Here is a 19,517-nt window from a genome sequence, read left to right as displayed (position 1 = left end):
AAATAAAACAAAAACAAAGACATTAAAATGTAACGGAACACATCAGATTCAGAATCAGCATACTGAAATAAAACAAAAACAAAGACATTAAAATGTAACGGAACACATCAGATTCAGAATCAGCATACTGAAATAAAACAAAAACAATGACATTAAAATGTAACGGAACGCATCAGATTCAGAATCAGCATACTGAAATAAAACAAAAACAACGACATTAAAATGTAACGGAACACATCAGATTCGGAATCAGCATACTGAAATAAAACAAAAACAAAAACATTAAAATGTAACGGAACACATCAGATTCTGAATCAGCATACTGAAATAAAACAAAAACAAAGACATTAAAATGAGATTAAAATATGTCCTTGAGACCATAGGAGCTAGTATGCACGAGATTAGTAGTTATAAATAGAATATCAGTACTAAGCATCCAAAGTATGGTTTAGCGCTCACAAACATGTTTAACCCCGCCACATTCTTTATGTGCCTGTCCCAAGTCAGGAGCCTGTAGTTCAGTGGTTTTCGTTGGTTCATGTCTGTCATATTTGTGTTTTCGTTAATTGTTTTGTTATAAATTTTCTCATTGCTGAAGGCCGTACGGTTGCCTATAATTGCTTACATCCACTTTATTTGAACTTTGGTTGATTGTTGTCTCATTGGCAATCATACCTCATCTCCTTTATTTTTATATTGCTCATAAAAATCTTAGTATCAAAGAAGAATTTTGTCAATTTTAGGATATACGAAAGGATTTCATATCAAAAGCTATTTTCAACATATTTGTTTATGAGGTGTTGTAAGTTATGTTCTAGTCAAAACGTAAAATTGAATAATATTTCAATCAAAAGTGTGATATCAATGTTATTTCCTGATAATCTGGGCTAAAAAAACAGTTATTGGAGTCAACATTCGAATTAAGGGCGATAATATGGATGCAAATGACAATGCAACGTAACACAAAAATAAAAGAAAAAGAAATTATTGTGATTATAATAGGATGCACAACATTTCGAAAATTTATTTCTCATTACCGTCTCCTCGGAGGCGATCTTATAAGTTGAACGATGGACAGTCTTCGGACTGAATGTTTTCTTACTACCTGATTGGAAGATATTACTGACTTTTCATAGTAAAAGTCTGTTGATTGGTTGGGGCAATTTGAAACCTAGTAAATGTCCTTCAATCCCGCAGAGTGTCGGGTTTGAACTCTTCATTTTAGTTATTAAGGTTGCATCGTGATCAATCATGCATATCGGTACACAGGGACATTATTCTATAAGTACCCGAAACTCCTGCAATTTTGTAAGGTATAAAACGCACATGTGAGCATTCCATATTTTATCCAGTCACTCGTTTTTATGAATGTTTAGTTATAGTTGAAACGTAAATGAAAACCTAGGGAAACACCGCGCATGCTTTTTTTTCGTTCGTCGGTTATACATATTGATACTTAGTAAGATAATTCGAAGGTAACAATTTAATTGAAAAACGGATATAACCAAATCAATTAATTTCGATTAACATGTATTGCTTAATACGGGAATAATTTAGAGAGGGTGTGCGCTGGACGATGCCTAGCTATCTTACCGTGGCAGGAGAGTTGAATGTGATGAACATAAGACGAGAGGATAATAATAAGAAGAAAAAACGACTCTTAGACTATAAAAATAAAATATTTGTACATGTTAACATATTTTAATATCTAAATATGATTTAAAGGAGATGTGAAGTATACATAGATAATTCAGACAGGCAACCCAATTAATCGACATACAAAACTCCTTACTTCTAAAGTTCACACAGCACATGCCTCTTACAAGCTATAAAGTCTTCGACAATGGACATATCATGTCATTACAATATTTTTTAGCTTTTAACCCTCCCAAGTCTAACTAGATAGTATAATTGAGAATAAATGTTTTAAAAAATTATGGCAAAAAATTAATTAATATATAACTGAACAATGAACAGAGACAGAAACAAACGTTTTATACTTGTTTTGAGATTTATTGACTATTTATACTAAACATGCTATACGAAAAATAAAAAATAGAATAAATATACATCTAAAAGACGAAAATACTGTTGGCATTGGATTATTTGAAAATGGATGTTTTCTAGAGGAATTTAAAATCATGTATACACATACAAACACTATGCTAATAAAACAGAAAGACATCTACATGTCAACATATAATCGCTCCCCCACAAAAGAATATGTTAATTCAGCATGTTTAGCTTTGAAGGGTACGATAAAGGCCTTATTTTTCTCTCAACATCGATCAAGTCGATCATGCGACAAAGTAAAATAGAAAGAATGTTGTCGAACGCTTCGAAAGTTACGTTAGAAAGTATACCCGAAAAAGGCATCAAAAAAAGACTTTGATGAAATTTTCCAAATCTTATGGATTTCAACGAAATTTAGGCTTGAATGGTATAAAGAGCTGTATTCGACAAAACTAACTATTTAAGTCAAGATATTTTATTTATTTTAACATGTACTATAAGCATAATAATGCAAGATCTTTTTGTCGACGTGTGCGCTAGCGCTGTTTCCGGTTCTAAAAACGAATGGAATTCGCGGCCTGCTTTCTTTGTTTGCTTGGAAATTGAAATTGATGCCCTGTGTCGTCAAAGAATGATATCTAATCTAGTTATTGTTTTCAAAGTGTTTCATTGTTATAACAGCCATCAATCAAAATTTGAATTTTAAGCTCGATATACTAGTAATGTTTGGCCTTGTCCAACTTCCTCCTTTTCCTATAGCCTAAAAACGTTAAGGAGTTGCTTTCTCGATACTATAGTAACCAGGGACCAGTACATTAACTTTATTAGGTCAATGCTTAAGCTAAGTTTTTCTAGATCTCAACACTTCTCGTTTTAATTAGTTCTGAATGACAAAAGGCAGATACTAGTATACCCTAATGTTATATTATTAAAGGTATATATGGAAAAATTCAGAGACAAATAAATGCCTGTGATTCCCCACAAAAAAGAAATAGGAAAATCTCAAAATTAGTATTTGCCGTTCATTTTTTGAATTTCACTATACAATGCTATTCTGCATGGAAAAACAATTTCAAACTTCATCTGCTATGAGACGGCTTGCTTTTTAGTCAGTGGTACTAGACATCAAATATTTGATAGCCGAAAGTACAAAATGATAAAGAGCAATATGCTCAAAATTAGCAAAAACGTAACATTTGTGAAGAACTTAAAAATGAAATATAACAATAGAAGATAAAATATAGGGGGTTTGAAATTTACTAGTAGGCACAACTTATTACCCAATATGGAGGTTATGAGATGGAAAAATATGTCTTATTTTTATACCTCAATGAATGTATTACATGAAATATGAAAATACAGGTAGCATGTTTTAAAGTGTATATATGTACTCTTTGACTTTCATAATAACTTGGCATTTCTTTTTGATAGTCAGCGCAAGAATTTACTGTGTCGATAATACCGGTAATATAATATTTTGAATAAAACAAAACTTTGACTGGAATTGTTTAGGGAGGAATGATTCCATGTCGAAAGAACTCTATCTGGATCAATACTGTGTACATATCAATTACACATATAAATGCACACGTCAATCAAATTTTAATATTTTCGAATATGACGATCTGACAATCAGTTTTAAAAATAGCATACAGGATTTTCAAAGTTTTGACATGACATTTAAGATTGTATTATAACTACACACAAATATGGTGTATTTTTCAATGTTTTATAATATTAATTTTTAGAATTGATTTTCTGTAGTAAATAATTTTTACATCGCGATGACCTTGAGGTTATTCCGATGTATTGCTATCGCCTAGATTTCCATTATGTAAATTAGTTTTGTGTTTGTAACCAATCTATAAACATGATAAATATGCGCACATAAACGAGTGCAAAATAACATTCCTTATCGTTTGATATAAATACATCTCTTCAATGAATACTGATAAAAATATTTTTGTTTACAACATAAATTAATAATATGAAAATGTTTTGTAGTTAGATATATAAATATATAAGTAAAAATCATTGATAATATCAATGCACACGTACCGAAAAATTGTGTTAAAGCATGCGGAAGAATATCTCAAAGAACGTTTTGCGGCAAGGACCGGTAACTCTGTAATTGTTTTTGCGGGAAAATATGAATGCCTACTCGTATCCAATCTTAGAAAAATCGAATTTTTACAGAAAAGTGTCCACCATGCACTTGCATTGTACTATTATTAGAATAGTAGAATAGAATGATATACAAATGGATGCAAATCATATATATATGTAACTGTTATTTTAATATAATATATAACAACAAATCAGTGTATACTGATTTATATTATTAATTCGTATATTTTAACTAATTTGATTCGTTCAGGGATAGTCACATGTTAAATTATATTTTCGAAGGTAGACAGAAAACGGCGGATAGCAAAAAGCATATTGCATAGCAAAAAGCATATTGTACGGTTATTTTTAGAATATATAAAAACCGATATACTTTGTGACGTCATGTAATGAATTTCATGATATTGATAAAAGTTTTATTAAAAAATATCTATGATCGCCTATTTGAAGAAAAAACAATCTTCAAATTCATAAGATCTTAAAAAACAAACATAAAAAATAAATGAAATAACAACTAATATGTTGTTATTGTCTAGGAGACAATATAATATCTATATATTTCCAACAAAATCAAACGACGATTTTCATACAAATATGGTCGGAAATTAATAATATAACAATTATATCCTATGTATGAGGTCAATACAGGATATATCGACCCAAAGAAGTATATCGACCTCGGACTTCGTCCTCAGTCAATATACTTCTTTCAGGTCAATATATCCTTGTATCGACCTCATACAAAGGCTATAATTGTATAGTATCACTACAATATAATAGTTATTACGGTGAAGTTGAATTTCCTGTCATTTATTCATCATCCACGCACGAACTTGTCTCAGAAAAAAATATATCTCTGTACATTAACCTCAGTTTCAGGTAAAGAGATATGTTGTTTTTTCTGAGACAAGTGCTTTTGACCATCCTCAAGAACTTGTGGTCATCCGATGTTCAGTACTTCAGTACTTTGATTTATCATTATTATTAATTATACTTTGGTTATGTTGACTTTTGAAGATCTAATTACATATGAACGGAAAACGTTTATACAAGATTCTGTACATCGAAAAAAAACTGTACCATTAGAACCGTGAAAAGTTGAAGAGAGAACAAAATACTTTACAACACTTGTCCCTTTTTTAACTTTGTATCTATCACAGACCATACGTAACGATTCATTTACAAAATCTGGGCACTCGGATTTGATGTATGACATGATTGTTTAAAACACTTAAGCTCAAAACTATCCAAAATGTTGTCAGAACAATAGACGGATCACAATAAACTGAATACATTTTCTAGTTTTGTCAAAATGTCAAAAACATATATAATTTGTTTCAACTTCAATGCAGTAGCAGTTTCCTGTTACTGTACATATTTCTGTTAATATCCTCTACGAAACAAAATTGGACAAATCAACCAAAAATTTTACACAACGCACCACACGAAATGAAAATAACTTGAAATTACAGGTTCATGTGAATACTTCCATTTCCAATGTAAGCATATTTTCATTTGCCTATGAACCAACAACATATAAAAAAAACTGTTGACACAGATATATGTCTCGCTTTTAAGTAATTGTGATATTATGTTGTAATTCATGTTGAAATTAGAACGGCAAAACTTTAACATATAAACTATGCAAAACATTCAAAAACAATAAACCATGACTGCAGGTGCAGGGCCAAACATCTCGGTGGAAACGTGCAATGTCAATGGTAATACAACCCCATACCAAATACCGTTGACTTATTATAAGGGGAGTTCTTTTAAAATGACAATAACACAAACTTTAACATGTAAACTATGCAAAAGTTTCAAAGTCAGTGAACCATGGTGAGGAGGAGGGGGCATATAATCTCCATGGAAATGAGACATGAAAATACTTATACAATTGCATGCCAAATATTATTGACTTAAACAATTAATGTTTCATGTTAAACTGACCTAATCACTAGCTTTAACATGTAAATTATGCAAGTTTCAGAGTCAATAGATCATAACTGAGGGGCGGGGTTAACAAATTTCCATTGAAATGGGATTTGCAATTGCTAATACAACTCATACCAAATACCATTGACCTACTACTTGTAGTTCCCCTTAAAATGACATAATCATAAACTAATACATTGTTGACACTGTAACGGAAATTGGTCATAGTTCATTTATTTTGATGTGAAATACCAGTTGTCTTTTCCTATTTATTGTGTTTCTATATGTATATAAGTTTCTCCATAGTTGGAGCACCATCTGTTACTTAAAACACCCCTAAAGTTGGTATAGTCTTGATTTTCACCCCTTTAAGAATAATGGACTGATCCAGATGGTAGTATATAAACCAGCCCAAGACAGAGAAACTCTGTCAGTTTTATGTGGACCGTTGAAGTGATAACATCACGGATTATATTCCAACTGGTAAGTAGAGTGAATTTAGTGATTCCAAAGGATATATAAATAGTGTTCGGATTTATATGTGGATATTGCAATAGTGATTGTGATATAAAGTGAAACTTATATAATAAGTTATTGTATTAGTGAGAATGCAAGTTGTACTATTGTGGAAGTGTGAATACTTCATAGATGTATATTAGTGAGAATACATGGTGTATACTTGCTGGTGTTGCAAGTTGTTATATTGTGGAAGTGTATAAGTGAAAGTGCACTTCGTTTAACCTTACCAGTTTGGATAATATTCATTGTGCGGAAACTCATAGGGATAGTTAGTGCGCGAGTTCAGCTGTGTTTATATATATATTCCTTGTGCATGGAAGGATTTGTGCAAGTGTAAATGTGTCATTGTGTTGTTGTGGTTAGTTGCATACTCACAAGGTGATACTACATATTGGTGGACGTTGTAAATAGAAGTTATATATATATATATATATATATATATGTTTGTTTTTGTGTTCATATGTTTTGTGTGATACTTACCTGATGCATGTTGCATAGTAATCTGTTGGTGACATTGTGTAATAAAGGGCCTGTTGCATGTTGCATAGTGATCTGTTAGTGACATTGTGAATAAATCGGTCTTATACATGTTGCATAGTGATTGCATAGTGACATTGTGTATATATATTCAGTTATGAAACATTGTGTTTATGCATTGTGAATGAGGTACTTCACCTTGCATTTTGATTTATGTACATTGTATATATTTTGCGTTGTGAATCCATTTAAGGATGTGTTAATTGTTTTGAATAAGACAACTGGCTTTGGTGAAAAATTGAGTTGAACACTTGAAATCCTGATTTATTCAGATACGGATCCATTGATCGCTCTTTACACGTTACAACACCATCGCCGCCGCCAACATCGGACACAGCACGCATGAGTCTCGCTATTTCGCATTCGTCGAGGCGAGACAATATAACGCATTGAAACGTGACAAAATAAAATGAGATCGGACAAATACAAACCAAATATTTCTAAACAATAACGCACGCAACGTTTTTAAATGAAAATAGATTTGGACTATGGCTTAAAAGATTGAGTTACATTGTAACTTCAAATGGAATAAGCATTTGTAAATGACGAAAATTGTTCACTAACTTCTTTCAACGTTATTAAGTACTTCACGTACTCTTTCATTGACAATGCAAATTTTGAAGAAGAAAAAAAAACATTCATATCACACGCCCTAAATTTTGCGGATGTCTTCTTGTATTTTGAAATGTTAGTAAATTCCCTAGCTAATTCAATGCAATGCACTTATTTTTGTCAAGACACTGATAATTATGGCACCCTCAACGGAGTTGGGGTGACATACTGTTATTCTACGTTTCTTTTTTTTCTTATTTTTCTTCCACACATTTTGTCCGCGCGAGTTCTTGGAATCCAATGGACCAATGTTGATGGAACTCTACTATAATGAGGACCCCCATGTAAAGTTGTGCACCTTGCTATGGAATGGTAAAAAATGGCCGCCGTTTCCATGGAAACAGCAAAAATGCGAAAAAAATCAAAGTGTTCCAAACTGGAAGAAACTCCAATTGAATTGTCACTGACATGTGCTGATTTGCAGTTTGACTTCGGAATTTTCAAAATGGCTGCCGTTACCAAGGAAACAGCTAAAATATCAAAAATTCTAACTCTTTCGTTATAAGACCCAACTGGATGAAACTTTATGAAAAATGTTACCCAGTATGCTAAGATGTCAAGACAATGTTTGGATAGTCCAAAATGGGCGCCGTTGTCATGGAAACTGGGGGCAAGTTTTACATTGACCCTATGTGAAAATGCATAAAATCAGCATTTTCTTAAAGAGTATTTGACCAAAGTCAATGAAACTGTATTGATATATAACATGACATGTGGCAATGAGATGTCTGCTTTTAGAATTTTGGAATTATCCACTGTAATAGCAAAAATGTTCAAAATTTCAAAAAAAATCAAAATGCTGCAAACGGGATGAAACTTTACAGAAATGGTAACTGGCATGGGCATAGTTGCATTTTGAAGTTGGAATTTTCAAAATGGCTGCCGTAAGCATGGAAACAGCAAAAAAGTTCAAAATGCTCCAAACTTAATGAAACTTTACAAAAATGATTTTGCATGTGTAGATGCACTCTGACTTTGGAATTTGCTAAATGGCTGCCGCTCACCTGGCAATGGGGGGAGGGTGCCATCCGCTATTGCTTGCAATGGCAAATCTAGTTTAACTTCCTATTGTTAAAAGTTCAAGTATTTCGCACAATACTCCAATCAGAATGTTGAATCTGACTAATGTTTTGTGTTAAATAGTAATAAGCGATGCATAATAATAATATTACCAACAGAAGTCCTAAGGTTTTATTGGAATCTGGATCGTAAGCGAACCGATATCGTCTAGCTAACAGTTGCGGAATCTGGTCCAAAGGTTGTAATCTCTCTAAAAAATTATCCCCTTGTCGCATGGATAACCACCAGCCTAGAAAATACAAAAACAAGTTTGTCATGTAAATGTATCTTCGGAATAACAATGAAAATAATATTTGCCACCAATACAGCTCCGTCGGAACAAATAAAGGATCTATCGGTTTTGCATCAGTCATTATAAGTATTTTAAAGCTTTTGGTTAAATGTCATGAAACAACATGTACATTACAGATAACAGGATGAACAAATGAATACAAAGTGATAAATGAGACATGAGGTTAATTCATTTATGGATTGATGGCTGATGTACTTCCAGTAGCAACTATCACACGCATATTCAGGACCACGCCATGCTTATCCGAGATAAATATACCCTATTTTAGTACAAGACCGTCAAAGTGATTTGGTGTTTTCGTGATTGATCAAAAGGTATTATTAGTCCACAGGAAGATAAAGTACCCTTCTGAGTCATATTACTCTGACCCCCCAAGCCAACAGATATTTTCTCTTTCTTCTAAATGTCGCATGTTAAACGAAGAATCATCTTTAAAAATAAAAATAACACTTTATATTTTTTTGCGTCAGGAACGCTCAAAGCCAAACATGTGTAGGTTGTTACATGTGTTTTTAGTTGCTTGGTGAAAATTAAAAAGATTACGCTGGCCTGCTTTACTGATTATGACTGGAATTTATTTTGAAAGTCCTTTAGATCAATGTCTTGGTATCATTAAAACTTACCAGTATTAATGATAAATGAAAACGAGGTCACGGTCGGATAAACCCTGTCAGATGGACTTGTGTACCACTTGCAATCAATTTCTGAATCGATTAAAGTTGATTTTTTTACTTATATTAACTGCGAATCTGGTGTAATCGTATAACCTTAATAATGATCAACGGAACCATGTAAATGTTGTAAAAGTGAAGTAAAGTTAACTACTAGTATCTCAAACAGACTTTACTGTACTAACCGAAAAATAACTGAACAGTTGGCCAATTACCCATTCAAAATCATGTCAGGTAAATCCTATAAGACAGACATGTACCCTTACAATCATTCTGTATATCAAATAAAGTTGACCTATTAGTTATATTATCTTGGAAACTGAACTTAGTATGAAAACTGAACATTGATCAATGATCTAGAAAATGATATCAAGGTTAGTTAAACGGACTCTTTTTAAAGTTTCACAGAAACAGACCTTATTATGAAAACTTACGGTTGATCAATGAACTATGATAATGAGGTCCAGGTCGGATGGACCCTGCTAGACTGTCATCGAGTGCTTATTAAAAGTTAACTTTTTTTCTGATTAGATACGTTTTTCAGATACTATGAGTGGAAACAAAACAAACAAATGCAATGGGTATATATTATGGCATTGTTAATGTCCCAGTTCTGACCGCAGGTGACCGAGTATTAGAGTATCAATACACTCCCAACGCCAAATTGACACCATCACAGGTAATAACGATGGATGGGAGTCCAAATGACAATAAATCTACTTCCCAGTCAATCGTTCATCTACTGCCCAGCTTTAAACTATTGGATTTTGAGAAACCGACAGATTGTATAAACTCATTGCAAGTAATAACCAAAAAGATTTTAAGAATGGCTGAAAAAAATCTAATGTGAATTTTTGTAATTTGAAATCTGTATCTTTATATATTACGACGTTAATCTCCAAATCATTTTAAGATGAATTTTACCTTTAAACTATTATACTATAGATCAAACACAATTTATTCATTTTACACATATACTATCGATTTACTCTGAGTGCTGCTTAAACATTTGATGGATTGTGTATATGAGCTTCAAATGATTCTGTCTGTCACGATACACTTTGAGAAAAACAAATCCCCGAACTGTCAGATTGATGTAACAAAATCTTTTCTCATTTATGTTGATGCGTATTTTATTGAATATCGTTGTCACATCTTATTCATATAATCTAAATTCTAACATCACTACTATACCTAAAGGTTATGTGTCTGTCGTAATAATATTACAGTCTAGGAAGTACAATAATGTCATAATAATAAGATCTTAATTGTAATCTAACACATGTATCTACAATAACAAATATTTCGATCTGAATGATTGAAATGATACTTTAAACGTTTAAAATCTCAAGTACAATGGCCAATCCCGTTGTTTGTACATCATACATCTTACCATCCTAGGAGACCAAATACAGATTTTGGGGCCCTTTGTAGCTTGCTGTTCGGTGTGAGCCAAGGCTTCGTGTTGAAGGCCGTACTTTGACCTGTAATTGTTAACTTTTTACACATTGTGACTTGGATGGAGTGTTGTCTCATTGGGACTCATACCACATCTTCTTATTTCTAAGCACTATTGGTATTCGGTTGTGAAAAGTTCTAAAACGAAGTTCAGAACACAAATCCTTAAACATTTTTAATTCACAAAGGGTTTGGACAGTACTAATGAAGTTTAGTTTCGCCGACAATTATCCACTTCTTTCAAGACCAGACTCAAGGGCTCGCCAAGAAATAAGGTTCTACTCAGCCTAACACTGAAGTGTAATTGAATCAATCATCAATCACAAAAAGTAAAGTTAATAACAAATGTGTATGTGACTGTGTATAAAATTCTTACCGTCATAACAGTGTATTGGAAAGTTACATAAGACGCCACCGTCAACATACGTATTGGTTTCTCCATTTTCTGTATAATTTGTAGCTTGAAACATTCCTGAAAAAAAACAATGCAAAAAAAATATGACAAAGTATATATAGTTTAATAAGAGTGTATTGCACTCTTTAGATTTGAGTACGTCAAAATAGAAAGTGTTGTAGTTGTAGTTCAGTAGTCGGTAATTCACTACTGACATGATTTATAACAAACCTTTCTAAAATTGTCCGTTTATTGAAATTATAAAGAAACTAAGATTTCAACTCCCTCAGGCAAAGTTGACCTTAGATGGATTTGGTTATATTTGTTTATGTCCTTTTTGATTATATAGCTCTTCAACTGTTTCGGTTCTTATACATCCTTCAAGTTGGCTTTCAAATCTTCAGGTTTGAGTGTTTCTGTTGAATCCAGAAAAGCGCTTCGGACGCATGAAATTTATAACGTGTTGTTTTCATTTTTTGTATGTTTCAAAATATTATTGGGTAGATTTCTCATTGATGTATACACCACATCTTCTTTTATTGACATTTGCAATGTGCTGTTATTCAATGTAATTGAATAAACTGCATTATTATGCTTTTTTTTTAAATAAAGTCAAATTTCCCGAAAGACCCCCTTTTTCAATTATTGAAATTGGTCATTTTGTATTAGTAATAAAGACATGGTGTAAACACACTCATCATACGATATTAAAAAGACTTAAAAGAGTTAAAAGACTTAAAAGGGGCAAATTAAGAATGAAGAACAAAACCCTAAGGGTATATAAATATTTGGATTTATAATTTGATTATGATAACAATCTTATTTTTAACAACAACTGAAAAAACCACGTTTGAATTCCCCATATTAAGATAGTCTGTAAGACAAATCCGTTGCACAGTACATGCTAGTGACCTAATACGATATATACGGGGTCGTGCCTCATATGGAATTTACTGACCCGTATATATCGTAATAGGTCACTAGCACACTGTGTAACTAATAGTATGCATCAAATTGTGACTTGGATGGAGAGTTGTCTCATTGGCACTCATACCACATCTTCTTATATCTATTTTAACTTAATCAATAGATTTACTGTGTAATTTAAAGAATAAATTGTTTGGAAGCTGCCTTTTCCACGAAGAAGATTTGATTTCAAATAATATATCAAATGATAATGATAGTTATAATACCAAAAGTATAAATAATAATTTCAATAATTTGATTAATTGCTAGGTTTGATTACCTGGTATGGACATTGACATACGAACGGCAAGTCTGATTGGCATATTTGGCGTAGTTTTAACATGGCAATATTCCTCAATCATATGATTCAAATTTGTCACAACTATACACAACTCTCTTCCGGTTTTCTCGTAAAGCTATAACATAAAATATACAGAAAATACAAATACAGTTTTCATGTCGTGAATAAACCTTTTTTTTTTTTAAAGTGTTAAAGAAACATTCACATCAGTTACATCACAAAGTTTTCTTTAAAAAAAAGACCAAACATAAAGTTTAAACAAGCCACTATAATGTACAAGACTGTCACTAAATATAACGTACAAGACTGTCACTAAATGAACATTTTACCATAATTTTCTTAGGATAATCAGTTTCGCAAAGTATGCTTTTTAAAAAAAATTTCATAGGGTTTCAAAAAGTGATGCAATTTACTTGTTTTCAATTTGAGCCATCACTATGTAGTATAACCCTTTTTGAACTATATTTAGAAACATAAGGTCTTCATGTGCACTTGTATTGTTAAACGTCACCCTTGTACAAATAGAGAAATCAATGAAGAGAAAACCGCAGTATTTGCAGACATTGTTATATGGTTATCAATTCTTAAAGACATTTATAGATCGTGCGTCGTTCCATTTGACGAAATATAGGTTTATCTATAAATTGATAAAACTGCGTTTAAAATTTACGAACAATTTAACACTTAAATGTTTAAAAAATAAAAACCATCATGTTTAATTAAATATGGATTTAAATGTAACAAGCAACATCAAAAGAATTTTTTTCAACGTGAGTTTTATAGTAAAATGCCAGTCTTTCAAAATAAATAGTAGATTTTACATATTTTCAATAGGTCTGTTTGGGGGTGCGAGATAGATGTAAATATTCAATACGTAGGTCTGTTTGAGGGTGTGCGATAGATGTTACTATTCACACGCACCCATCTTCATATTTCGCTAGTATTGGGAGAAGATTTTGTAGTCACCGTAACATTAACTTTACCTCTAAAAATGTAATATCTGGATTTCCATTTGATTTTTTGGCAAGAGCTTCACCAAACCACTGATATATACGATTTCCTGGATTCCAACCATATCCCGTCAGTAAATTTGGCAATAAACTAAAAATTCCAAAGGATGCATCTGTCAAAAGAAAAGAGTACACTGTACAAAATTAGAATATAAGGGGAAAATGCCACCATGTCTTTACCATTTGATTCTGCTTTTATAAAACGTTAATTTACTTGAAGCGTATAAATAAGGACTATCTATGGAAAGTCTATCTTAAGCGGAAGGTATGTAAACATTCTCCTCATCACATAATCATTAAACTGTTAGCACACCGATAAGTCTCTACCAATCATGACAAAATTCAAAAGGAATTAAAAATGATTTTATCTGCCAACTTAAAAGAATCCAATGAAGCATGACATGTAGGTCTGATTGACCTACCCTTTAGCGCACAAATTTATACTCTCCTAAACACAACTTTGAAACAAACTATATGATTGTCAGTCGATTTCTCAATGATCTGAACACTGATTTTAAACTTAATCTAAATCTATCAATTGTAAAATTTCGGTCAAAGTGACCTTCTCGTTAAATGGGGAATGCACACATCTGTATATAATTCTTTGTCCTTTATTCTATTCTTTTATTTCAATTTTTATTGTCTTTTTCACTTTATTATCCGTGGTTATTTTCTTGTCTTTTTGATTAAAACAACCGTTAATCTTTTTTTTTATCTTAGCATCTTCAATAATCGATATACAACTTAGTTTAATGCTATAAAACAATAATTCATTATTAATGTTATTATTGATTGATTTTGAGGCATCTATTTGTATTTTACATGTAATGTAATTATAAGAATAAAATAAGGGACTTGTAAATATTTCTTTAAATAGAAATGAATTTAAAACTTATATCGATCGCCATTGCAAAAGACGTATATATGTGTATTTATGAATGTGTGGATTCAGCTATATCTATTCAAGTTAAATTTTGCTTATGAATAAAAACAGATGCGGGGGTATACGCCAATGAGATAGCATCCCATGAAGAGACATGTTTATATAATTTGGGTATGTAATTTAACATAACATAAAGAGCAAATTTATAGGAATTTTGTATTAGTTGTATATGATAATGCAAATACATATAGATTCAACATGCCAACCACTGAATCGAGTGCAATACGATATTCTACTATTCGAGACAACTTTTATTAAAATATCTAAAATTTAACTATCGATAGTGGAGAAATATCGCATTGTACGATAATCGGTGGTGTATCCTGTTTCTCCAAGAATTTTTAGACGAAATATAAACAAACTTTATCTTTCTTTTCATACGATCTTAAAAGTGTATTTTTTATGTTACGTCATCAGCATTGTCGCCTTTTGTCACGACACAATAGCAAAATCAGGAGAATGTTGACCAACGTAGAACTGATAGCAATCGAATTATCATCTTTGCTACGTTGATTAACATGAAAATATCAACCGGTCTGGGAAAGTACAAATCGGCAAAAAATTAGAGAAATGTATAAAGTAAATAATAGATTTAATAATATATTCTGCTATAGTGTGATCATACCAAGAAATATTCTTGACAAGTCTTGACTAAGAGATTCTTCAATTTCATCTGAATTATATCCAACAGCCAGCAAGGCTGCAGTCATTGCACCAGCACTCGTCCCAGCAAATCTTTTGATTTGGGGAAAAATACCAAGTTTTTCTAGCAGCTTCAAATGAAAAGAAAACAATTTAAGTGTAAAACTATGATCAAGTAACTTTAAAATTCCTTCTAGATTTTAAATTGACACATAAATTAACGCTTGGATATTTCCAAAGATATGATTCATTTATTGCACTTTTATTTGTCATTTGAGTCTTTGGATTTAGATGACATTCCTTTTTCGTAATCTTTATATCCGTGATTTCTTATTTTGAAGATATATGAGTTGGCGTTCGCCTACATTAATGTTCTTTTAAGGTATAATCATGAACAAAGGAGATGCGTGGTATACCCCAATTGAGATCGTTTAAAATGTGAAATAATAAACTGTTAGTATAATCTTTAATGCAAATCGAATCTGAATTTGCATGAAATTTAACCTAAAGCTTTTTCCATTGGCTAAAGTAGTGAGTACATAAAATAAGATATCCCTTTGTTTTTAATGAAATGGCAATATACACATCAAATTATTAATAATTATATCGTTTGGTTTTAACAACACTAACTTTTTTTCCAAAATTCTAAATTTTAAACCCCTTATCCCTTCTAAATTTTACCTAACAAATTGAAAATTATTTACATTTTTAAGTATTATGAATGGTATCACACAAACTTTTGTGGGGCAATATTTTATAAAACTTACCTCAGAAATATTTTATAGAGAAAAAATCTTAAAAAATACCAATATTATGAAATTGTCCCCTTGAACCTCATTGTAGAATTGTCGAATAAAACTATATGAATTTTCCAGCCTGAGATGATAATATGACTGAAACAGTCTTTTTACTGTTTGTATCATGCAGTTCACAAGTTCCATGTTTGGCTAAATCTGTAATAAATCTGCTATCATTTTGATTGTTTTCCAAATAACTTAATACATGTGTTTACCTTCACAGCTCCACAATAGGCCAATCCTTTGTTTCCACCTCCTTCAAATACCAGATTTTCAAACGGATAATTATAGTCCTTGGGATTCATTTTCATCGCCTGGACTTCAACATCATTCAGAATGGATGGCATTGATTTCAAAGGTTTCTTTTTAGGTCTTCCTATGAATATGGATAAATTTAAAGTAAAGATGCTCCACAAAATAATCCTTGATCAATAAACAACCCCTTTTGAAAATGACAGGTGCGGCCATGATTAAAGGTCACGCTTATATAAGAGAGATATAAAAATTTAATCTTCAATTTAAAAGATGACAATAAAAGGATCGAAAAAGGACACTATTTGGTGAAATCAATTACCTCAGCATCTATTGAAAATTAACAAACTAGAAAAATAGAATGGACATTTCTAAGAAATTATTCATTAAGTGACTTACAACTAGCACTAAACGTAGATAAAATTAAAATATTTTGTTCGCGCTTTTGATACTCCCTTAGGCATTAAAATCTGATTTTTTTGGACAATAAATTTATGCACAAAAAGTAAGCCAAGGCTTACCTTTAACTTTACCATCCAATTCATCTCCGGTAACACCATTAGAAATTTTCTCTTCTTGCAGCAACTTTTTAAGATATTTTTCTCTGGCTTGGGCTATCTTTGAACGGGCATCATTACATTTATCTAATGGACTTTTTGCTTCTGGTTGTCTATTGAAATAGTTGCCCATCAGGTTGTGCCACACTTTATAGATGTAGCCTGTGAAAGTTCCCTGTCCTGCTACCTAAATTTATATATAAAAAAAAAAAGTTTAAAACGAAAACATTAATAATAAAACTGTTGTAGTTGTTAGTAGTTTCGACTGCGCTGCGTTCGACTGCGACGTAGCGCAGTGCACAGCAGTATTTTATTTCTATGTTAATTATATCATATATAATTATAAATACATGTAACAGAATATGAAATACCACTGTTCAATCAACAGTAATTTTCTTTAAATGCATCAACTTTAAAACATTTGTTCAAATGTAAAATTGCATATGATTGAAACAGACTGAGGTTATAAATTACTTAAAACTAAAATTGATAGATGTTAATGCTCCAAGATACTAAATGTCGGAATACTGGTACTATACACATTTACTGCACATTTAAATTTTTGTCCGTTACCTTTTACTACAAAAGGTAAGTAGTTAAATTGTGTAATTTATTTTGGTAATCGACAAATCAGCAATCTGTATTAGAACTTTAGAGAAACAATTTACTTTTCAATGTAACAGTAAAATTTTCCTTTTTCCAAGAATGCGTTACATTTTTGCTGGCCTTTGTTGTTCTTTTCTAAAGTTATGCAGTTCAATTTATAAGGGTTCATTTACCTGTCTATCAACTATTATTTATTACTATCACGATACTATTGGATATGGACACAATTATCTAAAGATCTGTGATTTTACAATGCACATGAGCAAATACACAAATGTTACATAGAATACGCCAAAATATCAATTATTATAGCTCAAGTTAGAAAACCTTTAAATAAACGTTAAAAATGTTTTCCTTTGAATTTTGTCCATGCCTATACATGTTTCTGTACATAGTAAATTTATTTAACAGTTATATAATCATCATACAAGTAACTTTTACATGAAACCGACTGTTAAAATGAAATATTTATATGTCTACCATGCAGAACATCTTGCCCTGGTACATTAACAAAAGACATGGTGCTGGTATATGTCTATTCAAATTCTCTACAAAATGTGCATTGTGCACGACTTAAACAAACTGTGAATTAAAATGTTCATTCATTTCTGTCTAGCCGGCATAAAAGGAGAACAGTAATAATTATATAATCAAATATGCAATTGTTATAAAAGGAAAAACTGTCATCATGTGTACTCAAGAGTCAATGTACCATTTTCTTTATTGTTAAAACATATTTAATATTTATTAAGTCATTAAAATATTTCAGTTCGGAATAGGTTATTAATGTCTTCGTTATATGTATCTCATATCCAATTACTTATTGTCTTGCTTTAGTTTTGTTTTGAAACAACTACAATCCCCGGCAGTTTTGTATATATAGCATATCAAAAATTCAATGAGGCAATGCGACCTGCCTCTAACTGTTGTTGTAATATTTGTATGTCCCCATACTATCCAATGTCAATGCTTAAGGCCATCACGAATTTCCTTGATGACGAAAACTAATAATTTATATGTCGGTCAATTTCCACATTATTCATGCATGGTATAATTTTGTTTTTAATAAATTCTAAAGAAGAAGCACAACTATTTCAGCAATGTTCTAAAGTCGTTAAATCAACAAGGGGAAGATAACCTGAGGGAATCGGATAAGATCATCGATGGCGGTCAAATAGGAAGAATTGATGTATATTATATTTGAGGAGGACCGAATTCATCAGTTGTATGTTTTTGTAATCTGGATTCATTTCTACCAATCACTCTGACACAGAAGTAAGGAATGTCATTTTTCGGGTCAATTTAGCTCTGAGTATCTTTAAGGAATTTAATTCTTAATTCAATTTTTAAGGAGTAAATCATGAAAAAACGTTGATGACGCCACGGTCACATGAAAGATAGACAAAAAACTTTCAGCTAATCAGAAGACGCGTTACATCTAAAATTAAATTATTTTTATACAGTAAAAACGAAATTTTAATACCGTTTAAGAAAATCTTAGTCTTTGGAAACTATCTGGTTTTTATTGCTGCAACCATTTCTAAACCAATAAAACAAGAAACTACAGGGATCCCCATAAACATAATTCTACAAGCCAAAGAGACTCTAGGAATGTTGAAAATGGTACGTGAAAGAACGGACAACCACTGAATTCAACTGGCCCAAGTGATCCGTAGTTATTTAAATGAATGGTAAGCTGAAATTTATATATGAATGATCAATAAAAAAAAGTAACGACAATGGTTTCATAGCTTATGTGCTCATGTGCAAAAATGTCTGTTGCCTTATTAAATGATTTTAACTCG

General features: G+C 31.6%; 1 protein-coding gene and 1 long non-coding RNA gene across 5 annotated transcripts in view; one reads left to right on the top strand and one right to left on the bottom strand.

Moving 5' to 3' along the window:
• Nucleotides 1-19,517, top strand: part of LOC127710157 (uncharacterized) — a 460,084-nt gene that overhangs the window by 358,266 nt on the left and 82,301 nt on the right. The window lies entirely within an intron of this gene.
• LOC127709794 (uncharacterized) overlaps nucleotides 1-19,517 on the bottom strand; it is an 86,384-nt gene that overhangs the window by 19,472 nt on the left and 47,395 nt on the right. For all 4 annotated transcript variants that reach the window (XM_052215438.1, XM_052215443.1, XM_052215461.1 and 1 more), the window contains 7 exons: nucleotides 17,071-17,293; nucleotides 16,513-16,673; nucleotides 15,484-15,631; nucleotides 13,889-14,028; nucleotides 12,885-13,020; nucleotides 11,621-11,716; nucleotides 8,916-9,052 (listed from right to left, as the gene is read on the bottom strand). In XM_052215438.1, the coding sequence (XP_052071398.1) occupies nucleotides 8,916-9,052; nucleotides 11,621-11,716; nucleotides 12,885-13,020; nucleotides 13,889-14,028; nucleotides 15,484-15,631; nucleotides 16,513-16,673; nucleotides 17,071-17,293 (1,041 nt within the window). The remainder of the gene's footprint in view (nucleotides 1-8,915; nucleotides 9,053-11,620; nucleotides 11,717-12,884; nucleotides 13,021-13,888; nucleotides 14,029-15,483; nucleotides 15,632-16,512; nucleotides 16,674-17,070; nucleotides 17,294-19,517) is intronic.

This window comes from Mytilus californianus, unplaced genomic scaffold (assembly GCF_021869535.1).
Source record: "Mytilus californianus isolate M0D057914Y unplaced genomic scaffold, xbMytCali1.0.p SCAF_1, whole genome shotgun sequence".
Taxonomy (NCBI): Eukaryota; Metazoa; Mollusca; class Bivalvia; order Mytilida; family Mytilidae; genus Mytilus; species Mytilus californianus.
The sequence above is the reverse complement of the archived record's forward strand: the minus strand, read 5'-3'. Positions and strand labels throughout refer to the sequence as shown.